The 23,935-nt window shown below is 43.5% G+C and overlaps 2 protein-coding genes across 2 annotated transcripts in view; both read left to right on the forward strand.

Annotated features, from left to right (window-relative positions):
- The window catches only part of spata5 (spermatogenesis associated 5), a 127,486-nt gene extending 110,280 nt beyond the window's left edge, over positions 1–17,206 (forward strand). Inside the window, exon 17 of the mRNA XM_031317199.2 lies at positions 16,847–17,206. Coding sequence (XP_031173059.1) covers positions 16,847–17,029 — 183 coding nt within the window. The 3' untranslated portion in view covers positions 17,030–17,206. The remainder of the gene's footprint in view (positions 1–16,846) is intronic.
- Positions 17,207–19,528: 2,322 nt separating this feature from the next.
- spry1 (sprouty homolog 1, antagonist of FGF signaling (Drosophila)) lies at positions 19,529–23,690 on the forward strand. The gene is made up of 2 exons (XM_031317206.2): positions 19,529–20,209; positions 21,661–23,690. Exon 2 carries the CDS (start codon positions 21,716–21,718, stop codon positions 22,802–22,804), a length of 1,089 nt encoding a protein of 362 aa, XP_031173066.1. The 5' UTR covers positions 19,529–20,209; positions 21,661–21,715; the 3' UTR covers positions 22,805–23,690.
- Positions 23,691–23,935: the final 245 nt, after the last annotated feature.

The raw sequence follows: 23,935 nt of genomic DNA on the forward strand, positions 1-23,935 counted from the left end.
CCCTGTTGACTGGAAATTACATTGTGCAAATGTGCTGATATTTTCATTTAATATAATATAAATGGTTTTTTTTTACTGCTCTCCTTTGCCAACGGTTGAGCCTGTACAGAGTAAAGAAAGGCTTTTCTGTTTGCTGTTCCTCAGATGCACACACATTGATGTGTGTTCTTCAATATAGCCTGTTTGGAATAAACAGGAAAGGAACTGAGTCACTGAGTGCACAACTTAGAAACTCATTAAGCTTCATTAACAGAGTGTGCCACAGACCTCCCTGTGCTGTGTGATTGACAGTTTACCTCCAGGAGGTGAAGTGCAAAAACACCACAGCAATGAGCACTTAGCAGATGTTGACAAGTTCTTTTTCTTTTTTTTCTAAAGATTATTTTGCGGCATTTTAGGCCTTTATTTGACAGGACAGCTGAAGACATGAAAGGAGAGAGAGAGGAGGGAATGACATGCAGCAAAGGGCCGCAGGTCTGAGTCGAACCCGGGCCTGCTGCGTCGAGGAGTAAACCTCTATATATGGGCGCCCGCTCTACCCACTGAGCTATCCGGGCACCTGACAAGTTCTTGACAAAAGAAATCAGGATGTCTCCGCATGAACACAGTGAGACCAGAACTGGAAGTTGCTGTCTAGATGCAGAGCACGTTGAGGTGGCGTCTGACTGACAGGCAGTTCCAACCCCGCTGCCCGACCTCCCTCCGTCCAGACCTCACAGTGTCGTAACATCCATCTCCCTTAAAGAGGAGAAGGGGGGGAGGGGCGGTGGCTGTTGAGGCATTTTAATAAAACCTCAAGCTGCAGCATTCAGCCATATCAGAATATCTTTGTGTTCAGTCACCGATGCCTTTGACCGACCGCGACCTCCATAGCGGTGGGTCTTTTCCCTGCCAACAGGGGGAGAGCTGTTTGGTCCGAGCCCAGGTGTCTGAGACGCTTGGCTGACAGCCATTCAAACTCACTGCCGCAATTGTTTCCTTAACATTGTTTTTTTTTTTTTGTTTTTTTTTTTCACACTGGCAGGAGCAAGCCTGTTCCAATGCAGCACGTACTGTACAAATCAGGCAGATCAACAGTCTGTCTTGACGTCAATGTGCAGCCTGTGATGCTTAATGTCCCCCTTTCCTACAGATTACTGAGCACCTCTGCAGCTCCCAGTCAACAGTCAGTGTGTTAAGTAGTAACTTGATGAAGCAATGTGGTGCATTTGTGCATCAGTTAAAGGACTTAAAAGTAGTTTTGGAATGATGATTAGTTTTTGTGCATTATGAAATAGAAGCCTGAGCAGACACGCTGGATTTGCAGAAGAATTGTTTGCAACGATTGAAAGCTATTAAAAAAAAAAAAGAGAGTTTGATCACAAATAAGGCTTTGTATAATGAAACACACAGACACTCCACCACGATGACACACACACACACACACACATAGAGCAAAACCACCCTCACAGGAAGACAAATGGTTTCCTCTTAACACCTGTTGTGGTTGTGGCTGTTCCTCCTCTGGCTCTGTGTGTCGTTTGTCTGATTTATGACCCGGTATTTGTTGTTGCAAAGATTTTTATCACCAAGGACACAGACGCAAAAAATGCATCAACAAAGCATGTTGCCGTTTGAATAACATTACACAACGTACAAAGCTGATATGCCATCAACCCAGGACTCTCTTATGTGAAAAAAACAAACAAAAAAAGATCTGTAATCATCATCAATAAACATGTCAGCTTTGGTGGAATGCGTATCGGCCGAGGACTGAAATTGGCAGTGATTTTCCAAAATATGGTTTAACCTCTCGTTTGCGTTTGTGTGTGTGTGTGTGTGTGTGTGTGTGTGTGTGTGTGTGTGTGTTTTATTTTCAATGCGGCTGACCACAGAAGCGGTCACGCTGCCACTCAGAAAAACATAGTCAACAGCTCCACAAAGGCTGCGAGGAAAAGGCCTCTCACACCTCTGTAGCTCTGTGTGACTGTGAAACACCTTGCCTTACTTCCTCTCCAACAAGCCTTTTGCTTCTCGTCATTGTGAATATATTGTTCTTAGTCGACACTTCAGGTTAAAAAAGGTTAAAAAAGAAAACATTTCCCTCATCGCTCCAGCCTGCAGGCTGCTGCTGTGGCTTGCAAAAGGCCAGCAATGGCTGAGAGGGAAATGGCTCCTATTGGCCCTAATTTAACAATTTATATATAAAGCCTACGCTGTGGTTTATGTGCGAGTACATGGTGAGCACAAATTGAATTTTTCCTGGGAAATATGAGCCCTCAAGCGTAATAGTCGTTCTGTTTCCCTTGGCCAGACAGGAAGACAGAACGTTGGTAGCAAAAGCCAAAAAAGAGACAAATGGAGCAGGAAAGGAAGAGTAGAACAGTAGGAAAGGACAGAGGAAGTGAGAGAAAATGTGGATGCCAAAATGGAGAGAGAGAGAAGTGACGGTAGGACAACCTGAAAATAGCTAAAACCAGAAAAGGACTGTGGAGCCTGTAGTAGAGGGAAATACAGAGTCAGTGACCATTAACTTGTTTCAGAATCTCTATGTAAATTGTGATATATATATATATATATGACTTTTAAAAGACTAAATGAAAATGGCAACAGTTTAGAATTAATAATGATAACTTTTGAATGAACTAATGACCTTTTTTTCATAAAAAGTTGAATTAATAGGCAATTGAACGTGTAAAGCAATTGTTTTTTTTCAGTCTACTGAGAGGTTTTGTTGCTATGACCAGTAGCGTACGGCTAATGTTAGCAAACTTTATTAAGGTGGATATTTATTCCATATTTATTCCAGTTTCGCAAAAAAAATTAAAAGAAATAGTTCCAAAAGTTCCTCTGCGTTGTATGCTGTTGTTTGTACTGGAGTTGCTAATACATGTGAATGTCCACAGCGTGTATACAGGTACTCTGTATCCTAGTGTGTATGAAAGATGGAGCACACAGGAAAGAGAACATTTCAGTGGAGCACATCACACAGATGGAGTTTTACCTACCTTGACATTACCACATGCACACACATCACATATGCACACACACACACACACACACACACACACACACACACACACAGTCTCCAGGTCACTTAAGTGTGGGTGTGTTTGGTAAATATGCCATCCCTGCCTTCCCAAGTCCAGGGAGAATGTGGAGCTTTCATTCGTCTGATTAAGGGGCGAGGACAAATATGCCCTTAAAGGTGAGGCCCTGCTATTCCCCCCCACCCAATCACCCACACGCACGCACGCACGCACACACGCACGCACGCACGTACACACACACACACACACACACACACACTAAGACAGCCTTAACACTGTGTAGCCCCAACACAGGTGCTATACCACATGGGTCTTTCCAAAACACAAGGTGGGTAGGGGCCTGAGACGATAACACTCAACCGCCTGACATGGAAGTTATTTGGTAGCTTTTGTAGGAGGTTTCCATCTGAAACTGACGCTGTCACTTTACTCACATTATCAGTGAGTCATGCAGCAGGGGAGCATCGTCAAACTTTTCCTGCGTGGCAAGAAAACACACCTCACATGAATGTCACAAATTACATTTTACTGTGAGCCTTATTCACTTTCAGCTGAGAAGTGAAATATATTAACAGCGATGTGAACCTAATATTATAGCCATTGTATGTACACGTTTCTACTGTAGAATACAAAGGTTTCTGTCTGCTGAAATACTCGTGTCTCCCCTTTGTCTCTTTTGTCTCAGCTGTGACATAGGTTGAGAAAAAGCCCACACCATCACACTTTCATCATCACAGTTTCTATGGAATCTAAATTCCTCTGCTGAGAGCACAAGCATGCACACTCCACTCTGCTATTTAGGATCATGTGCCATGTTTCCGTTCTCCCCCTTTCTCCCCATGTGACTCTCCTCCCTCCATGCTTAACTTCACCTCCCTCCCTTAACTCTCTCTCTCTCTCTCTCTCTCTCTCTCTCTCTCTTTCTTTTTCTCTCTCTCTCTCTCTCGCGCGCCCCCTCTTGCGCCTTGTAATCTTAAATAGGTTTCACATGGCGCTGTGGTCAGGCCTTGTTTCTCATGGCAGAGGCATGTCACTGCAGACACTTCCTCTTTGCCTCTTTAGAGGATGGAACATTTTATTTCTGGTTGAGAGTTTGGGCTCTGCACCCCCAACTTCGTTTGATTTGTATATTATTTCATTTCCTCTCTAAAAAATTGGATGCAGCATGGCTTCTTTTTTATTAGGGTAATGGTGGTGATACTGTGGTGTGGTTGGGGCAATTTTATTTGAGGGAGTTAATATTTTGCTAATTGCATAAGTGCACCCCTTAGAGCCAACATCATCTCTGGTATTGGATGTCAGCTATTCAATATACAATTTATGTAGGGCATGTGTGTTATGCATCTCTATATTCAGATAAAGTTCTGGAGTCTATATATATATATATATATATATATAAATTCTTTTCTTTCTTTCTTTTTCTGCACAGTAGAGCTGAAACGATTAGTTGTATCAGTATGTTGGCCGACAGCATTTGATAATTGACTATAGGTTAGTTAATTTTCAAGCAAAAATGCAACTCATTAGCCAGTTCCAACTCCTCAAAAGTGTCTTTAAATAGTTAACTGAATATCTTATAGATTTGGACCGCTGATCGGACAAAAAATAAAAGCAATTTCAAGGTGTCACCTTTTGCTTGGGACAGTATGATGGACATTTAGCCATTTTTCTGGATGTTTTCTTGACCAAACAATTAATTGATTAATCGATGATAAAAAAAATAAATTAAAAAAATCGTAAGTTGAAGTCCTACAGTAGGGCTCAGCTCTGAAGTCTTTCCTGCAGAGTGAATTTGCACACTGCAATTTTCATGTTTTCTTGTTTTTTTCTGTGTTTCACTCAAAGACCGGATTTATCATTAGAAATTTCAGCAATTTATAGCTTTTTGCATTTCATTAACCTCCATACAATAAAATATCATTGTTTGGACTGACTAATTAAAAATTGCACTTAAAGCATGTGATGCCCTCTTACATTATGATAAGTAAATCATAAAAATAAGAGAATACGCTGTTACTTCTAGCTGTGATTTTTGAGGGTTAAATTAGTGTTTTACTGTTCATCAAGCAAATATTCATGTGTTTAGAAGACTTCCCCATGAAAGATTGTGCATGTTTGCATGCAAAACTTGTACGTACTACTGTACATGTGTATGCAGTGGTCGGTGTGTGTATTTTTACATGAATGGGTACCTGTGCATGAATGTGTGGTTGCTGTGTAGCATGATTCTGTGGTGCACAGCATGCATACTGTAAGTGCACTGGCCTATATAAACTTTTATCTGTGGTCCTGCGAGTGCAGTATGTTACATATGAGCGTGTACGCGTGTGTGCAACTGCATGTTCAGTGCATCATGAACTGTATGTGAGCAAGTGCACATATACTGTAGAGTATGTGTGCAGCACTTGTGGAGTGATGGAGGAGAGGTTTTGTGGGAGGTAGGGAGGGGGTGTTGGGGGGGGGGTCGGGGCTCGTTTCTGTAAATGTGGCCGTTTGTGTAGGGAGGGGGCGAGGGGGAAGGGAGGAGGTGAGTGCTGGATGTAGCCTGCTGTAGACACAAGGGCGGATTGATAGTAAACACACACTCCGGGTCTAGTGGATCTGCTGCCGGTAGCCCAGCTAACAAGCCCTTCATTAAGGCCGTCTGATACACTCACTGAGCGCCTTTGTTGAAGTAGGAAGCGAAAAGTACACCAGACAGATTTGCTGAGAACGTTGGTATGCGCTGCCAGCAGTCGCAAGCGCTCTTTTTTTTTTTCACCCCTTCCACCTCTCCAGAAGGGTTTATTTTCGTCGCGCTGAACAGGTTGTCTCATGGCACGTGCCACTTCTCACCACCTCCAGGGAAATACTGCTAGGAAAAATATAGATTTATATATATATATATATAATTTTTTTTTTATTGGGAATGTGTAGGATGCATGTAAATGAGTGTTACTGCATGCTTTTGGGTTTTCAAAAACAGTGTGCATGTTTGTGTGTATGTGTACAGTGTTTTTGTGGCATGCATATAGTACATGACCATGTAGAGTTCAGTGGTGGGATGCAAATTTACATGAGTTTTTGTTTAACTTTTTATATTCTTAATTATTCTGACACATTGTACAATTTGCCTGCTTCACTCTGTACTCACAGCACAGTAATTGTTTCATGTTGTATATGTGTACATGTCTGAGATTATTTATGATTTTTTTCCCTTTATCATGCTGCACGTTTTTTGTTGTTATATTCTCATATTTATTCTTGACCTCAAAAGGGTTAAAGGTTATTACTGCCACTATTTTGCCCTCCCATCTAGATGTTTATACTCTAACCTTTTTATTCCACTCATATATTTCTGCTTGCCATGTTCTAGTGCTAAAAAGTGTCAGGTGTGTTTATGTAACCCCCACTTTGCTATGTTCTTATTTATACTATGTTATTCTTTGCTGTATCTTGTTACTATTTGCTGCTACAGCGGCCTTATTTCCTCTCTGGGGTCATTAAAGTTACAAATTTTGTGTTGTCTTATCTTACAAGGACAATAGGACCTCACACTACAGTGCTGGACGTGCTGTAGTATATCACTCTACATACAGAATATGCATCCAACATGATATCGCTTGGGTGCATTCAAGCAGCATGATATAGAGTGTAGTTGTGGCCACAGAGGGAAGTGCAATGCAGTGACCAATAGAGCATAAAGGCTGCTGTTGTATGCAGGGTTTCGTGTTGTAGCACCCTAATGGCTTGGAGCATGGGAGGCGAGCGTGGGCCTCCAGTCCTGAGCAAAAGGAGCCCTGCAAGTACCCGTCCTAATGTCATAGCCCCATTAAAATGGCCTCACTGACCGAAACCCTCTGCCTACTTCTGTCACACTACTAGAATTTTAAGTTAGACACTAATAGTTAAAACTAATAGTACTTGAGATCAGTCTTGGTCTTAAGACCGGTCTCAAGACCACTTTTTTAAGGTCTTGTCTCGGAATCGACCGCATTTTTACTGCCTTGTTCTTGACTCAGTCTCGCCCTGCCTTGGTTTTCGCTCGGTCTCACCCTGCGTTGGTCTTGTCTCGGTCTCGCCCTGCCATGGTCTTGATCTTATCTCGGTGTCGCCCTGTCTTGGTCTTGTCTCGGTCTCGCCCTGCCTTGGTCTTGGTCTTGTCTCTGTGTCGCCCTGCCTTGGTCTTGTCTCGGTCTCGCCCTACCTTGGTCTTGTCTCGGTCTCGCCCTGCCTTGGTCTTGGTCTTGTCTTGGTCTCGCCCTGCCTTGGTCTTGGTCTTGTCTCAGTCTCGCCCTGCTTTGGTCTTGGTCTTGTCTCGGTCTCGCCCTGCCTTGGTCTTGGTCTTGTCTCGGTCTCGCCCTGCCTTGGTCTTGGTCTTAACTCGGTCTCACCCTGACTTGGTCTTGGTCTTGTCTCAGTCTCGCCCTGCTTTGGTCTTGGTCTTGTCTCGGTCTCGCCCTGCCTTGGTCTTGGTCTTGTCTCGGTCTCGCCCTGCCTTGGTCTTGGTCTTGTCTCGGTCTCGCCCTGCCTTGGTCTTGGCCTTGAGTCGGTCTCGCCCTACCTTGGTCTTGGTCTTGTCTCGGTCTCACCCTGCCTTGGTCCTGGTCTTGACTGGGTCTCGCCCTGCCTTAGTCTTGGTCTTGACTCGGTCTCGCCCTGCCTTGGTCTTGGTCTTGACTCGGTCTCGCCCTGCCTTGGTCTTGGTCTTGACTTGGTCTCGCCCTGCCTTGATCTTGGTCTTGACTCAGTCTCGCCCTGCCTTGGTCTTGGTCTTGACTTGGTCTCGCCCTGCCTTGATCTTGGTCTTGACTCAGTCTCGCCCTGCCTTGGTCTTGGTCTTGACTCAGTCTCGCCCTGCCTTGGTCTTGACTCGGTCTCAACAACAATAAATAATTTACCCTGCTTTAAAAGTCAGTAATAAGCCATTTATAATAAATTTATATAACAACCTCATTGTAAGAATGATGATTCTTGGATAATTGAAATTGATGCCTTATTAGAAAGCTAGAGCCATTACACTTTATTCATTATTTAATAATAGTAGACTTTATTTCTGCAGTTAATAATCCACCATTGGCTTCTCACTTTCTAATCAGCCATAAACCTTACACTTAAATATTATGTAAACCATTAATAAAAGGGTATTGGGTCCAACTTTCTAATAAGCCATCAGTTCTGTAACTTTAAATGTTTATAAAGCCATTACAAATCACATGTTTGCAAGTCAAATAATTCCATATATCTCTCTATTCTATCAAACACTTGAGTTGAACCAGGATCCAGGTCTAGATCAGGTCTTGACCCTGTTGTTTTTCTGGTGCTTTAAATCTTGTCGTCTGCTGTCAAGAGCTAGACTAACCCTCCATCTGTTCCAGACCGCGTTCTTCTTCTTCTTCTTCTTCTAATTTTAATCTCTTCCCTTCTGTACGTCTGCACCCCGAAGGGGATGTTGCAAATGAATTTCAGCTTACCCAAAATAGTATTTTTTGAACATTTTTGTATATTGAATTCAAACTTTTTTAGTGACTTCTAAATAGGTCTCATTCCCTCTCTTTTCGGAGAGACAAACCTTTAGTCCACTTGAGGATCAAACGGAGATCTAAATTACTTTCCTGTCTGTATGAAATAACCAACAGACAGAGGAGGTTAATGTGACTGCCAACCGTCAGAAAACATGTCTGCCATTATGGTAGTCTGATAGCAATTCTGAGGAGTAATGGTGAAAATCTTTACAGCAAGACTTATACATGTTATACATATTAGTGTTTAAGAATGTGTGTGTGTGTGTGTGTGTGTATTTGTACGTTCATGCATGTGAGGTTTGGTTTTCAAAGGGGTTTGAGAACCACCAGGGGAAACTTGTCATTAGAGGAATATGTGGAAACAAGGATGTGGTGCGCGTTCCAATTGAGTATCTATCACTTTTCCAGCGACCCATTTAAAAGCTTTGTGGTTCAACAGGCTCTGCTGACATTTTATTAAGGTGGAATGACTTGACACAATGATTCCTGACATTTCTGCTGGTGGTGGCGGTGGTGTAGGAAGGATCTTTAAGCTTAAAGATCTATGCTTCTGGTCAGGACAAAAGGTGATGACCTGAATATTATATTTTATGTACCTTATATTATACCTTTTATTTACTTAGTATTACGTTCATTCATATTCTTTTTCTATTATTACTACTACTACTACTGCTACTTCTGTCTACTGTATATTCTGTCTACTGTATATTCTGTCCATCCTTAAGGCTCTGATACACCAACCCGACGGCCGACCGTTTGCAGAAAAGGCAGTTGGACTGATCATTCTCCCTGAGTTGGTCAAAAAAGTGCCTCGGAACACACCAAAGCGATGCCGACTTGAGCGTACGTTCTGCGCGTGCGCAAGATGTAATATGTCTACATAACAGCAGGCGGCGCTAAAATGAAAACCCGAAATGACGAACGCCTCACGTGGGTCTGGCTTCCGGCCAGCGGCCATAATGGCGGCTCGTTCGAAAATTTTTGAGAGGCGTTCGTCCCACTCATCCCGCTCGTCATTTCTGGGTTAGCACTCCACCAATCAGATTGGTCATTGAGTCAGACTGCCCGCCCTCAGATTCAACACATCAAATCGGCCAAACTGAAGTCCGACGGCACCTCCGACGGCCGACGTCACGGAACACACCGAACAGACTCGAGTCACTGACCTCACCAGACCGTCCGACGTCCAATTATCGTGTTGGTGTGTCAGGGCCTTTAAAGAGGGGCCGAGCTGAAGACAGGAAGGTTACAGCTCAATAAATAAGTACCACTCTCCGTTCTCACACATCAGTTACCATTAGTGTGCCCTTGAGCAAGGCATTTGGCCTCCTCCTGCCCCGGTGGAGCTTCTCATTGGTCAAACATTTTTCCACAGATCCAAAACAAGCATGTGGAAAACCTACCCAAACCTTTATTTCTTTTAAAGACACCTCATTGGTAAGGAATTTGAGGACCATGAAGTACAAATTGAACAACAATATACATTGGTTGTCATCATTTTTGAAAAAATGTTAAAATCGCTCCGCTATGGTTAAAGTTAGGTCAGGTTAAGGCACAAAAAAACACACGATTGGGGTTAGAAAAAGATCAGTATTTGGGTTTAGATAACTACTTTGTTATGGTTAGGGATCCCTTGCCATCATGTTTGAAAGAAACTAACATTAGCAGTTGAATGAGATGGGTAAAAAACACGAGTCTCCCATGTCAAAATCAGATGCTTTGTCAAGAGTCACTAGAGGTCTTTGTCGGTTACATTCAAGCCCTTGCCAAACGAGGTCAAACAAAGCTGAATAAGCCTATCACCGCCAGGGAAAAATGTGTATTTTTTATTATACCAGAGTTGTGGTCTCTGGTGCCTGTGGCATAGAGCTTAGATCTGGCCCAAAAAATCAAGCCCGACCCAACCCGAGCCCATGCACGTTGTGTCCGAGACCGGCCCGGCCCGACACATTAACTGGAATTATGAGCCCGAGCCCGATTTCAACCTGACACTTTTTTAATACGTGGGCCGTTATAACTGACATTCTCAACTACAATTCAGAGTTGTCTGTGAGGGCTTGCTTCGCCCTCATGCTTGGAGAAGTAACAAAAGAGGACGTTGAAGGCTGACTATCATCTTTTCTGCCACAGCGAGCCTGCTTCATGTGTCTGTTCATCATCCAAGTCCCCGTTTTATTTGCTGTCATAGGCGAGCAGCATGCCGCACTTAGCCTAATGCACTCGACAAAGCCGACACATATGTTGTCACTGCCCACGACTTGTTTAAAATGGTTCCATACCGCCGACTTTCCTCCAAACTTGCTCAAAGGTAATTCTCCTGTTTTTCTTTTTTTCTTTACATCCTCACGCTCCATGTTGCTCTTAAGCTACACCATACAGCCCAGCAGCCCCGGTGTGATGCTACACCATACAGCCCAGCAGGCCTGGTGTGATGTTACACCATACAGCCCAGCAGGCCCGGTGTGATGTGTGCGAGAGGAGGAGACTCCGCGCATGACATGTGTTGCATTTTGTAACTGTAGTCCAACTTGTGTAACTTTTTGGACACATTTGTTACTTTGGCCTAAATATAGCCTATATAGATATTTTTTCTGATTATGGCATAGCTTTCTCCCCACCCAATTAGGCTAATAAAGTAATGATTAAAAAAAACACAAATGCTTGATCAAGGGCCCGGCCCGGCCCGGGGATAGTGGCGGAAAATAACGGCCCGGCTCGGGTCGGGCTCGGGCTCGGGCTCGGGCCGAGAATCTAAACTCTACTGTGGCGACATTACCACGCTGGCGCACCGGCAGGATGCCGATACAGCTTATTTGTGCTCACAGCGAGTAGTTTATCAACTCCATAACGTGAACAGTACACAAAGTGCCGCCAACCAACCTTGCTCGCTCACTTACAGTTATTCACAGCGTAGCTGATTATTCCGGCTCTCTGATTGGTTACAGCGTCTACCTGTATTACCCAATACCTTGACAGGCAGGAAGGTGGGGAGAGATCATGCTGACGCAGCCGTATTATGAATCCCACTGCTTTTCTTACGCACGTTGACAGTGTTTGTGTAATGACTCTTACTGCCAGAGGGGGGAGACAAAAGTTCTGTACTGATGCTGTCGTTTTTCTTCACGATTAATTGGCCCACCCAAACCAACCCAAAAAGAGAGACAAAACCAACACTGACAGCACCACGATGTGCCACCAATTAAAAAGAGCAGCCATTGATAGCCATTTTTACTGTTACTGAGTTGTTCACACTCTTCATCTCCTTCTAAAATCGCATCTCTCCTGACATGTTGATGACGCACTTTGTTATCAAAGCTGATTGAGATTCCGCTCGAATCCACTTGACCCGAGACCCTTACCAACCCGATTAGACTGAATATAATCCGGGCCCATGGATCCTGGAAGATCTCTATGAAGATCTGGGTGTCACAGAGGATGTTTGTATCATCAGCGAAAACATCTGCTGAATAAATAGAAAATGAGTCGGTGAATATTTAGGAGTTAGTCACAGGCTTTACTCTTTCACCTAAATGGAAGAGTCTTCTGTACAAACTGTTACTTTAAACAGCTTTTGCTTCGTCATCAAAACCTCTCTCTTTGACTCACTATCAGGCCGACTTTTGGGTCATCTTGAGTCAGCAAGTTTTTAGCCCGTCTCCAAACTGAGAGACTTTTTTTTTTTTTCTTGTTTGCTTTGCCTTTATGACTGGCTACGTGCCACCTCCAGGAACTCTGAGCTCGCCCACATCACCAGAGAGCAGCCACTGCAATGCATCAGGTTAGCCCTCTCCATATATTTAAGTGATTGCTGACATAATTTATGAAGGGAATGAAAAATAAAGCCTGCATTGCAATAGAAACATTTAAAATGAGAGATCTATAATTTATTTGGCCTGCCACAAGTCAGCCCCCCCCCCCCCCCACACACACACACACACACACACACACAGATCTCATTTCTGTGCATTTGCAGTTTTCTCCTTCCTCCTCTTTTTCCCTCTCAGGAGCACGGGGGGCCATATTTAGGGGGTGGTAGGTTGCTTTTTTGGGGGGGGTAAGGGGTATCAAGGTGGTGCTGGAGGGGGATCGGCGCTGGACTTTTGGCTCCGGTCTAGGAATGCCTTCACGTTTACAAACAAACTGGCTCTTTCGCATGCCCTGTTTGCCTTTGTGGCTTTTTTTTTTTTAAGGCCTGTACGGGCAAACACACAGCAGGAAACACTGGCTTGTTGATCGCCTTCACAGACCAGCTCATAAACCCAGCAAGCATGAATGTGGGGGCCTGTGTGTGTGTGTAGTTTGTGTACTTCAGAGCAGCTCCGGACATTTTTTTCCCCTTCTTTAATAAACCCGAGGGGTGTTGTGGAAGTAAACAACCAAATAATTATTAACCGTTGAATCATGAGATTGAGGCACGAGGAGGCTTACATGTCCTCTAAGTCAAGTTTCAATGTAAATAAGAGATTAAAGTTTGATTGTGCTGCAACTTTTGTCTGTTCCTGTTTATGGATGTTGCTTGGAAACAACACTAAATCACATTGTTCAACATGTGGCATCTCTCTAGCTCTCTCTCACTAACTCCTTTCCTTGCTCGCTCGCCCTCACTCCGTTTGTAAACAGGGAAACCAGGATGCATGGCCTCATTGTTTTGCATCATTATTACTGACAGGCCTAAATGACTTGAATGATGGGAAACCCTCATACAAAATTAACCCGACCCCGTGTGTTTACCCTGCCTAAATCATGTTGCTCATTGGCTTATACCAGAAGAAGAAAGGGGAGGCCTCACATCCTGACATCTGCAAAGCACCTGTCCTGAGCTGTGCATGCTAGCTGGGCCAGAGCACATTCAAACAGCTATCGCCCCTCATTTTACTCTCTAGCCTTGAAAAACGCCATGATCGTCATGTGCTTTAACAGTTGACAACCTCTGCTGTGTTTTTTCTTGTATCCACCATCCTGCATCCTCCACAAGTCTGTGCATTGGATGTGTTTCAGATGATATCACATTATGTTGATATATGCATTCAAATGTGGTCATTTAGTACATTAGAAAACCAAGCAAAAAGGCAAAAAAAAATCCTTTTTGACATGTAGCATTTGTTATTCCTCCTTCCTCTTTACTCACTGTCACGTCATAATGCTTTGCACTATTGTAGGGGCTTTTATAGGCTAAAGGCCGATTCATGCTTCTGCGTTAACGCCGTGGCTACGTACGTAGGAACGCGGAGACACAGACCCTACGGCGTAGCCTGATGTGTACCTCTCAAAAAATTTAACTACACGTCGGCCGTGGCTTGGTAGCGTTGCATTTCCCCCTACTCATTTCTGGGGTCTCCATAAACAACATGAAATCAAAGAGAGGGTTAAATCTTTACTGCTACAGATTCCCCACCAGGGTCAGAAAACACGGGGGAGACACTTTGTTTCTCCCACTATGCCTCTAGAGTCGATACTCGCTCCGAAGCTAATCCAAGTCACTCTCTCACTCGCTCTACCACACGCACTCCCCACACACACACACATGCCAACCCTGCTATTCTCTTTAAGAGATCGACCCACGCACCAACGCACAAGTATAAACTTCAGGCGACTTACGTAGGCTGCGGCGAAAGCTCTGCGTGGAGGGTGGTGATGGCGCAGTGGATATGTTATGTTGTTGTATACATGCCTTTGGTGTGGGAGACCTGGGTTCGAATCCCACTGCAATACATCAACCAATGTGTCCCTGAGCAAGACACTTAACCCCTAGTTGCTAGTTGATATATAGCAATTGTAAGTCGCTTTGGATAAAAGCGTCAGCTAAATGACATGTAATGTAAAATGTAATGTAGCACCGCAGAACCATTAATCACGCTTTACACTGTGATAGCATAGACACAACCTCCTCACCACTTCTCTGCCACACACAACTAATAAAGGTTAACATTATCAATCAAAACCCAATTTTGTCATTAAACCTTTCATGTTTATTCATGCTATAATTCCAAAGAGAGGTGAGTTTATTGTGCAGCATTAGTAGACACAGACAAATGAAACATGTGCTTGCTAGCTACAATCGCTAACAACAACTGTAGCAATCTTGCTCCCTCTCCCAACCCACTTTTCTCAAACAACAATTTTGTAGTCAAATGTCTATTTTTGTTAGGAAGAATAGAAAGGAGTGGACTTCTGGTGTTGAGCAGGATGAACAGTAGCCTACCTGATAGGTTTGCTAGCTTGCAAACATGATCCTGTCACACTCTAGCTGCTAAACGAATTAAACGATAGCTAGGTCAAGCAGACCCCATTCTTAAGATAATAAGCGAAGAGAGAATAAGTGAAATAAGAGCTCTTAATTTATTCAAACAAAAACCTAAACTTAGCCTCATCTAGAATCTTCCTATAATAGAAAACCATGCTTTTTTGCTTATTTAATCAACAAATTGTCAATTTCTTTTAATCGACTTTCGGCATGTTCTTTTTTTGAATTTAGAACCTTTTTTTAAAAAATAAAAGCTTAAAATAATTAGCCCAAATTAAAGAGTAAAAAAGAGAAGAGAAAAAAATTAAAATGCAGAGTTTCTCAGTGTGTCTGTCCCTTTTGTTGGCAGTTACCAATGATTTAGTTTCAGTATTTATTTATCGATACACATGCAGCACTTCACATCGGTTGTGTAAATGGACAGTGCAACATACGCGACAGTTGTAAGTTCTACTGCTCACTGTACATGTGAATATTCAGTATGCACTTGCATGTCACACAGTGCAGCTGTAGAGGGAAGGGCAGTGACCAGCGGTGCTTCGGTCCAGTGAACAATTTCAGAGGACCCACATTGATCTACATGCATGCTTTCACTATTCAATATTCCACAGCTCTGCTGCAGCACGTGACTGCCTGTCCCACTGACCTCAGACGTTATCAGTGGTTGTACAGGCGAATGGTTTCCTGCACAGCTCTTGTTGGAGGCAGTTGTATAAGCTGCCTTGGCTCAGAACAAAGCTGTGCTTCTAGAAAGGGAGGAGGGTGGCACTGCTGGGAAAGGTGCCTGGTGTTCATCAGCCATCGCCACCGATTCGGGAGTGAGTCACTCCTTTGCCGTGTGCAGAATCTTTCCCAAAAGGTCACCCTCACTTGCCTGCAGCACTCCCCCATGTCAGCCATTGCATAATTCCATCAGTACTGTAGTAAATAGGCTGCAGGAAGAGTACTGTGTTTACACTTTGGATATGACGGATCAGAAATGATGGTTAAACAGACATTGTTTCATTGAAGGAGCTGCTCTGGATGCAGAAATAATCCTATTAGTTAAATTAAATCTTCGAGGGGCAGAACCAGAAAACGACAGGTTTTCTACAATATATTGTTACATTGCAGATTAAAGTCCAGTTAAAAAAAGGGGGGTAACAGAGGAGGAGGCACACATTGAAAGTCTAACATTTAAAATAATGCATTTAGTTGATTAAATGAAAAAAAATGAAAATAACTGCTAAGGACAGCTGTTATTTTCATGAGTTTCCGTTTGTTTCTTGTGACACTGTCAGCTCCTTCCAACCTGTAAACGTATTATTTAAAGATGATTTAATGATGTTACAGAAACATAAACTCTTTTTGCACCTATATTTATATATGCTAAATCTCAATAATAATGTTGTACTTCAGTCATTTAACTGATTTTATTTCCCAGAGCGTGCAGCGACACACTCTCTTTCATCTTACTCCTCCAGCCAATTTAGAATGTGTCTTACCTCACTGTCAAACAAAACTCTTCTATTTCTCACCCCATCTCACTCTCACTAACTAGCTTTATGTTTAATCGTCTATTACTGTCCACTATCCAAAGGCATAAGTTCTACAGCTCTGACATTCATAATCAAGGAATCAAAGGAATTGAATATGAGTCCTCTCTTGCACTCACTGTAATATGTCACTTGTATAGAACACATAAGCTACTTCAGCTGAAATGATTTTACTTTCTAGACAGGCTCAAATGCTTACTTGTTCCCAGTGCAACGGATGCTCATTATAGATGTTTGTCTCCCAGTTCTGTTTAGTACAGGTCTGTTGTTGCCGAGATTGTATACAATTTGATTTGTGTGAGTCCCGCTTGTGTTTGTCCCTCTGTACTGCAATGCTTTTGATGTTTACAAGGTAAAAGGCCCTTTTTGTAGAAAGATAAATAAAGTACTTTTCCAGTACCATAACACATCTACCCTCAAGAGTCTGTGGTTGAAGTCGATCAGCCTCTAACTGTGCTCCCATGATTCAGTGGTGTTCAGTGGACGGAGCGCTCTGGCTGACAGCTGAATATCTGTGTCTGTTTCCTGTCCCAGATAACAGCAGTATGCAGAGAGGCTGCCCTCCTGGCCCTACAAGAGGACATCAAAGCTCAGCACGTCGAGGCCAGACACTTTGAAAGTGCCCTGAACACTGTGAAGCCCCGGATCCCCGACTCTCTCATCCAGTCGTATATCAGCTATCAGCAGCAGCAACACAGCGGCCTGTTCTTCTTCTGACCACGCTGCTATATGGTCAAAAGTCCAAACTAAGGAGCCTTTTCCCGTGTCATTCTAATATCTTTTTTAAAGAAAAGGTTTTCGACTGTGTCTGGTGGGCAAGTTACCAGCATATGATAAGAAATGGACACAACCACCAGCCGTACGCGTTATGGCAAATACAAAATAATAAATAAAGAAATCAGTTTCCCCAAAGTACTTTTTGAAATCTTGCCTGTTTGTTTTTTGTACTGTAGGTTTTAAAACATCACCCAGCCTGTATTTTAGCTCAGCACGGCAATATTGCGTTCATTTTTGGTTTCGAAAAATGAGCTTAAGTGTCATGTTTGATCATATAAAATATTATTGTAGAAAATGCATGATTTATGTATCCATTGCATTTGGCTGCCTCGTCTTTTTAATAGCTTAAGAACATTAAAGGAGGAAGAAAAGTCACAAATAAGCGCTGGTCCAAAACTACGTTTACAGCAGAATTAGACTGCTTGGAAAAGTCTATAAAATACACATTTTTTTGTCCAAAAAACATGTAATTCCCAGCTAACATAATGTCAAATGCATTCTTTTTCAGTGCAAAATATAGCTGGGAGCAGGTTTTGACCGGATTTTATGACTTTCTAATGCCTTGGTCTGTTTTAGCTCAGCTTTTTCCTACTGTACATCCAAAGAGAATATGTCCTTTCTGTATGTTTTTAGTGCCACTTTGTTATTTGTAAGTTTAAAACGTTTTCACAAAGACAGAAAAGACTTAAGTCCCATATTTGACAAGACTGCAAGTAATTCTAGGTTGATAACACGTTTATACCTGGTTATAAGTGGAGAGCATGGAATATTCCCTTGCACTAACATCTATGGAATTAAATAGTGGAATTAGACTTTATCAGGGGACCTTCTGGACCCCCTTCAAGGACCCCTGATTGTTCCTAAACCCCTAGTTTGAGCAACCGCTGCTCCATATCCACGGGGAGAAAAACAGCCACGGCTGGTATATTCATCACATCCATCCATGGAAAATCAGCTAATTGCTGTAATCGTGAGATTTCCGTCCGCACTTCCGACCACTAAGAGCAGGGATCGAGGCGGCCATCTGTCGGTCTACCAGGATTTGCTTTATCACCAATAAGCTGAATTTTAACATCCAGCCTAAAAAAAAAAAAAACCCGTGTCAGTGTACTCCACACAGTCGCGTTTACCAGTCCGTTAACTCTAGTAGGCTTTCTCCCTATTCTTTTTTAAGCATTTGCTGACCCGAAATGGCACTGGAGGTCATTCGTCTATTGATTTCTCTCTTTGAATAGGATAAATTGACTTTGTATTGAACTTCCTTTTCTCATGGATCCGGATGTAGCGCATCCGCGACACCAATCAAACCAGACAGTCAGGAACAGAGGGGGGGTGGGGGGCAGCAGTGGGGGGCGGGGAGTCTTTCCCCTGCCTGCAGGGCTGCTTTTCTTTTAAGGTGGCCCTGGACTAAAAAAAAAAAACGACCATTTCCATCTCCACTCATCCAAAGAATCGAGCCATGAAACTCTTCAAATGATGGGAAAATGTCCATATCAAGGAGTACTGCAAGCTGCAGGCTCACCGTGACACATTGTGTTTCCTCTGATGACATAAAACGTAAAATGCGTAATGGGAACATTCAAGGCAGCAGAGAAGACATCCTGTTGATGTTTCCTCCCTGAGTTGTCTATAAATTCACACAGTTGTCTGTGCAGACAGTGGGTTCCCAAAGTTGAGTTTCCAGGACCAGCAAGGGGTCTTTTAATAAAGTTCAGGTCCGTTGTGCAGTGCTAAATACCACAGAGATTAACAACTTTAAATAAACATGCCTAAATGAGAATGTCCCTACACTGGCGTTTATAAACCATCTTAATTACATAGACCTGTATATTATTATTTGTCAAACACTGGTCATTTTGAGATCCTTTACATGGTAAGTTAAAAAAAAAAGTATTTGAACCACATATTTAGGCCTACTGCATTGAGAGTCTCGTTTCTCAGTCTAATGCTTCAGTTAGAATCAGCTTTTTTCATTTTATTAGATAGATTAGAAATGATATACTTCCATTTACTTCTGTTATAAAATATGATTGTTTCAACACAAACACCAAAAGGCCCCATATTAATAGTGTGCTATTTGTAGTAAAATGCTTTTCATGCTTAGAATAGATAGTATCTTTTAAGGACCAACACGGTGTGTCAGTTTATTATTGAAGCAGAGCAAAACACGATTCAAATAATTGTGCATGTATCAAACAGGTTTTTATTTGTCTCTTTATTTTGTGTGTCTAAGGCTCGCGTACTAAAAATGACAAATCAGCAAGGATATAAATACATGGCGCGTTTATTACATCACTGTTAGTCATAGGAACCTTATTCACATCATTATTCATAACCCGCAAGAACGGAAACCAGTAGTTTTTTTCTCCCCTGAGCCCCCTTGCCGAGCCCTCGCAACAAAAAATCCCGTTCCACCTTAAATAGTGCACACATCTCTATCGCCCGGCCTTCCACATCTGCCCAATGAATCAGGAGCGGATGCGATGTATCCTTTTTCAGTGGAGTGAATGGCCAATGGGAGTTGGCTTGTCGAGCAAACACTGAGCCCTGCTTTCCCATTCATTCAGTGCTGAGCAGGCCCGCGGAGCAGAAGAGAGCGCACCCATGTCCGCGAGCCGACGACGCTTTTTGCGAGCGCAGACTCACCGCAACAATAAGTAGCCAGAACTCAAACCCAGCTCTCCGCAAATAGGCCTACTCGAAGAGGAGAACGTCTTGGATATAAGCTCACTCGTGTTTGATTTTATTTCTCCGAGACGTTTTTACGCATTTCATTTTATTTTACAACACAATTCCTGCGGGACTTAGGTTGCCTATAATAGATCGGCCTCCAAGTGCGCAGCAGTTCTCCGGGTGCCTTCCCTCCTTCAGAGCTCCACTTGGGATTTACTTTGTTTTATCCTGGGACGAATGCATGCGTAACCCGCGCAGAACTTCTCTGCTAAACTACCCAAGAAAAGGGAATAACGCAAAGGGATACACTCGCACTTGGATTAACAGCCAGTGAATGGTATGCATCATAGCTTATAGTATACGTTTGGACATTGCCCCTTCCTTTTGGATGGAGTTTTGGTAGGCTATTTGATTGATGGATTCGACGTTATGGATGGTTGCATATAGGTACGTATCTTCCTTACTATTTTACACTTGTTTTACTTCTATTATGTTGCTTTTACGGTCTTTATTATACGATAGTAGCGCACAGAGCGACCCAGTCTGCGCTGCTGGAGCGATATAAATGTTTTGTCAGACTGGTGCACACAACCTAAGACTTAACGTGTCATTTTCAATGTGTTTTGCACTGGGGGGAAAAACACCCGCAGCGGGTTAAATTAATCGCATTTAGTTGATGAAGTTGATGGATTTCAATGCCTGTGTCCGCCCGTGGCTCTGCTGTAACAAACACCCTTCCCCCCCAAGGCGGTTGTTTTCATTCATAAGTTTTTCCCTCGTCTATTTGGATGCGTCCTCTAATGTCTCTTGATCTCCGGCTCTGTGTGTTTTATAGGATCCTGCTTTTATTAATGCGCACGACGTCTCCTGCTCTAAACGCGCTCTGTGTGGATAATCCTATATATAGTGCGCCCTTTGAAGCTTAGACTATTACAAAATATAAAGAGATTGTTTATTTGCAAAGAGCAAAATAATCAAAAATCACCCTGGCTGCAGTGGTACTCCCTGTGAGGTTTAAGATGCGTTTCACTGGGTAAACTTATGAGGCTTTGGCCTCGTGCAGGTCGGCGTTGCTTCATAACATCCACGAAGGCTCAAACCCAAATTGCTGATGGTGTTTATACCATAAACTCGGTTATTAGACTAATTATTTGCTTCAAAATAAACTTCCAAAATCGTGTATGTCTGTAGCGTGAGGGGACATTTTAATCCGACAATTTCCAAGCGCTCGGTTCGTTTTTCAACCAAAGTCTGTGTTTTGTCGGAACTTGGTCTGACCTTAGTTTTTTTTTGCTCTACTTTTGTCCCTATTTCCCCGAAATCCTTTTTGGTGTAGTAATAGAATACTAAGTGAGGCAGCTCATTTAGTTCCCTTGGATCGCGTCCTCATTTCGTCGCCGTGGTGCATTTAAATGTTAACTAGTCATACAAATGTAAATGAGGAGGGGAAGTATTTGTAGGGCCTACTGAAGTTTAGATGTGTGCGTATTGGGGAGGAAGGTACATAAAGTCTTGTTAACAGTCAACTTTTTTCCCGGGTTGCCTCACTTAACGGGATCAAAAGTGACACATTGCCATGTTGACAGGATGAAAACAGTCAATCTGGGTCAACTTTAAATACATCTTCTAATATTACATATACTTATTTCACTATAAACAATAATACATGTTAAAAACTTGGTATTTTTGCTGCTGCAGAATAGTTATTGTTTAGGAACAATGATATGATACTGATTGGTTTCCACTTGGCTTTGAATCTGAAATGGCCATATCAACCCCTCTTCCATTAGGACAGTGTGTGTTTGCAAGTTATGCCATGTGTTGCTGTGTCTGATGATGTCCCCTCCCTCCCTGCCTCTCCTTTGTCTCTCCCCGGCCTCTCTTCCCCCCTCTGGCAGGTTTTCCGATGCATGCCAAGTCCACGGTGAATGTCGGAAGTGGTGATCCCCCCAGATGGAGCTCCAAAGTCAACATGGCCCCGGCGGTTCATTAGTGGTGATCCAGCCGCCTTCCCTAGAGAGCCGGCAGAGGTCGGATTACGAGCGGGAGCTCCAGCATGCCGCCATTCTCTCCCTGGACCAAATCAAGGCCATCCGCTCCAACAACGAGTATACTGAGGGGCCCTCGGTGGTACGGAGGCCCCCTGTACCCCGCATGGCCCCCAGGCCCCAGGACAAGCAGGAGAGAACTCACGAGGTCATCCTCGTCAATGTGAACAACAATTATGAGCACCGGCCATCAGGTCACCACCATCACGTCGGGGGCGGCGTGGTGGTTGTGGCTGGGGGACAGCAGTACGGTGGGTCCCGGGCACCGGGGCTCAGCCGCTCCACTAGCACAGGAAGTGCCGCCAGTTCAGGGAGCAACAGCAGTGCCTCCTCTGAACAGGGACTCTTGGCACGCTCGCCCCCCACCAGGCCCGGGATGAGCTTACAGAACCACCACAGACCAGAGCGGCCTGTTCGGACTCAGCCCAAGCCCAAGGCCCTTTTACAGCCCCAGCAGGGACCTCACTTCCATCAGCCTCCACTGGAGGCTCCACTCAAACCCCAGGGCAAAGGGAAATCAGACTTTTCTGTCTCTGGCAACGGGGTGGTGGCTGCTGCCGGGCACCAGTTCATCTGTGAGCGCTGTGGGAAGTGCAAGTGCAGCGACTGTACAGCTCCCAGGAGCCTGCCTTCATGTCTGGCGTGCAATGGTCAGTGCCTCTGCTCGGCTGAGAGTGCGCTGGAGCATGGCACGTGCATGTGCCTGGTTAAGGGCATCTTCTACCACTGCTCCAATGACGATGAGGGGGACTCATGTGCGGACCAACCCTGCTCGCTGTCACGTTCCCACTGCTGCTCTCGTTTCCTGTGCATGGGATTAATGTCGGTACTCTTCCCCTGTCTGCTATGCTACCCACCTGTCAAGGGGTGTCTGAAGGTGTGCCAGGGCTGCTACGACCGGGTAAACAGGCCCGGCTGTCGCTGCAAGAACTCCAACACTGTCTATTGCAAACTGGAGAGCTGGGCCCCACAGACCCAGGAAAAACCTTCCTGATCGCCCCTGTGTGTTTGTGATTGCGTGTGCGCGGGAGACTCTTGATGTGGATCTTATGATGATAATGATGATGATAGTCACAAATTAATGTTTATCAAACATTCTAAGCACCTCCCACCAGCCTCCCCTCCTCGCTGCGGAAACCTAAGGAGCTAAGCAAAGGAGTAAAGAAAACCACTCAATTATTTTTATTTTCTCTGGATCAGGACCATGTTTTTACAGACCAGTGTTTGCCTTAACTGTTTCTATGTCTATCCTCAGCTCCTCATTAACACTATTTTTTTATATATATATGAAAAAGTTTTTCTTCCGTTTTAGGTAGGCAGTTCCCTCTGGGCCTGTGTGCCCAGTGGGAGCTACCTCTCACCAAATCTGTGAAGGACGATCTACTATAGGGCAATTATGTAGCTGTTACCTGGTATTCATAGCAAGCAGGTATGTTTGAATTTATTGGTTGCTACCACACTAAAACCGTGGTTCCTTTGCTCATGTTGCATTAACGAAAGCACATCCATCTCATAGTGTTTTTTTTCTCCACTTGGATATGTTTCTCTCCTTCGACCCATCTGAACTCTTCATACACATTCTGTGGCATTCTCCCCTGTTTTGTTTTCTTTTTTTTTGTGAAAATTGTATGCTCAAAATCCATAAGAGGAATTCTGGCTATTTTTTAAAAGAAAAAATGTCTGTTAAAACATTTTTTTGTTGTAAAAAATATTTATTATGTGAAGCTCTATTATTTTATGATATTTATTGCAAGAGACAGTCTTAAATTTACTCATGTCTGAATATAACAAAATATCAAATACTTACTGAAAAATTAAAGGGTGGCACAAAAGAAAACTATGTTAACTTTAATGCAGAAAATATATTAATTAATGAAAAACAGTACTGTCTGGTGTCTTGATTGAGCTGCTGACCAACAGTAACCTGCCTGAGGAATGAAAGATCTGACTGATGGCTGACTTTAAGGGTTAAAAGTTTGAGTTCAATGGCAAACAGAAAATCACTGTCTTCTGTGTGTGTGTGTGTGTGTGTGTGTGTGTGTGTGTGTGTGTGTGTGTGTGTGTGTGTGTGTGTGTGTGTGAATGCATGTGTGTGAATGCATGTGTGTGTGTGTATGTTCATGCT

The sequence above is a fragment of the Sander lucioperca genome, chromosome 1 (assembly GCF_008315115.2).
Source record: "Sander lucioperca isolate FBNREF2018 chromosome 1, SLUC_FBN_1.2, whole genome shotgun sequence".
Lineage (NCBI taxonomy): Eukaryota > Metazoa > Chordata > Actinopteri > Perciformes > Percidae > Sander > Sander lucioperca.

What these genes read in the sequence shown, in the direction of transcription:
- spry1 (XM_031317206.2), top strand. Translation starts at nt 21,716, where the DNA reads ATGGAGCTCCAAAGTCAACATGGCCCCGGCGGTTCATTAGTGGTGATC.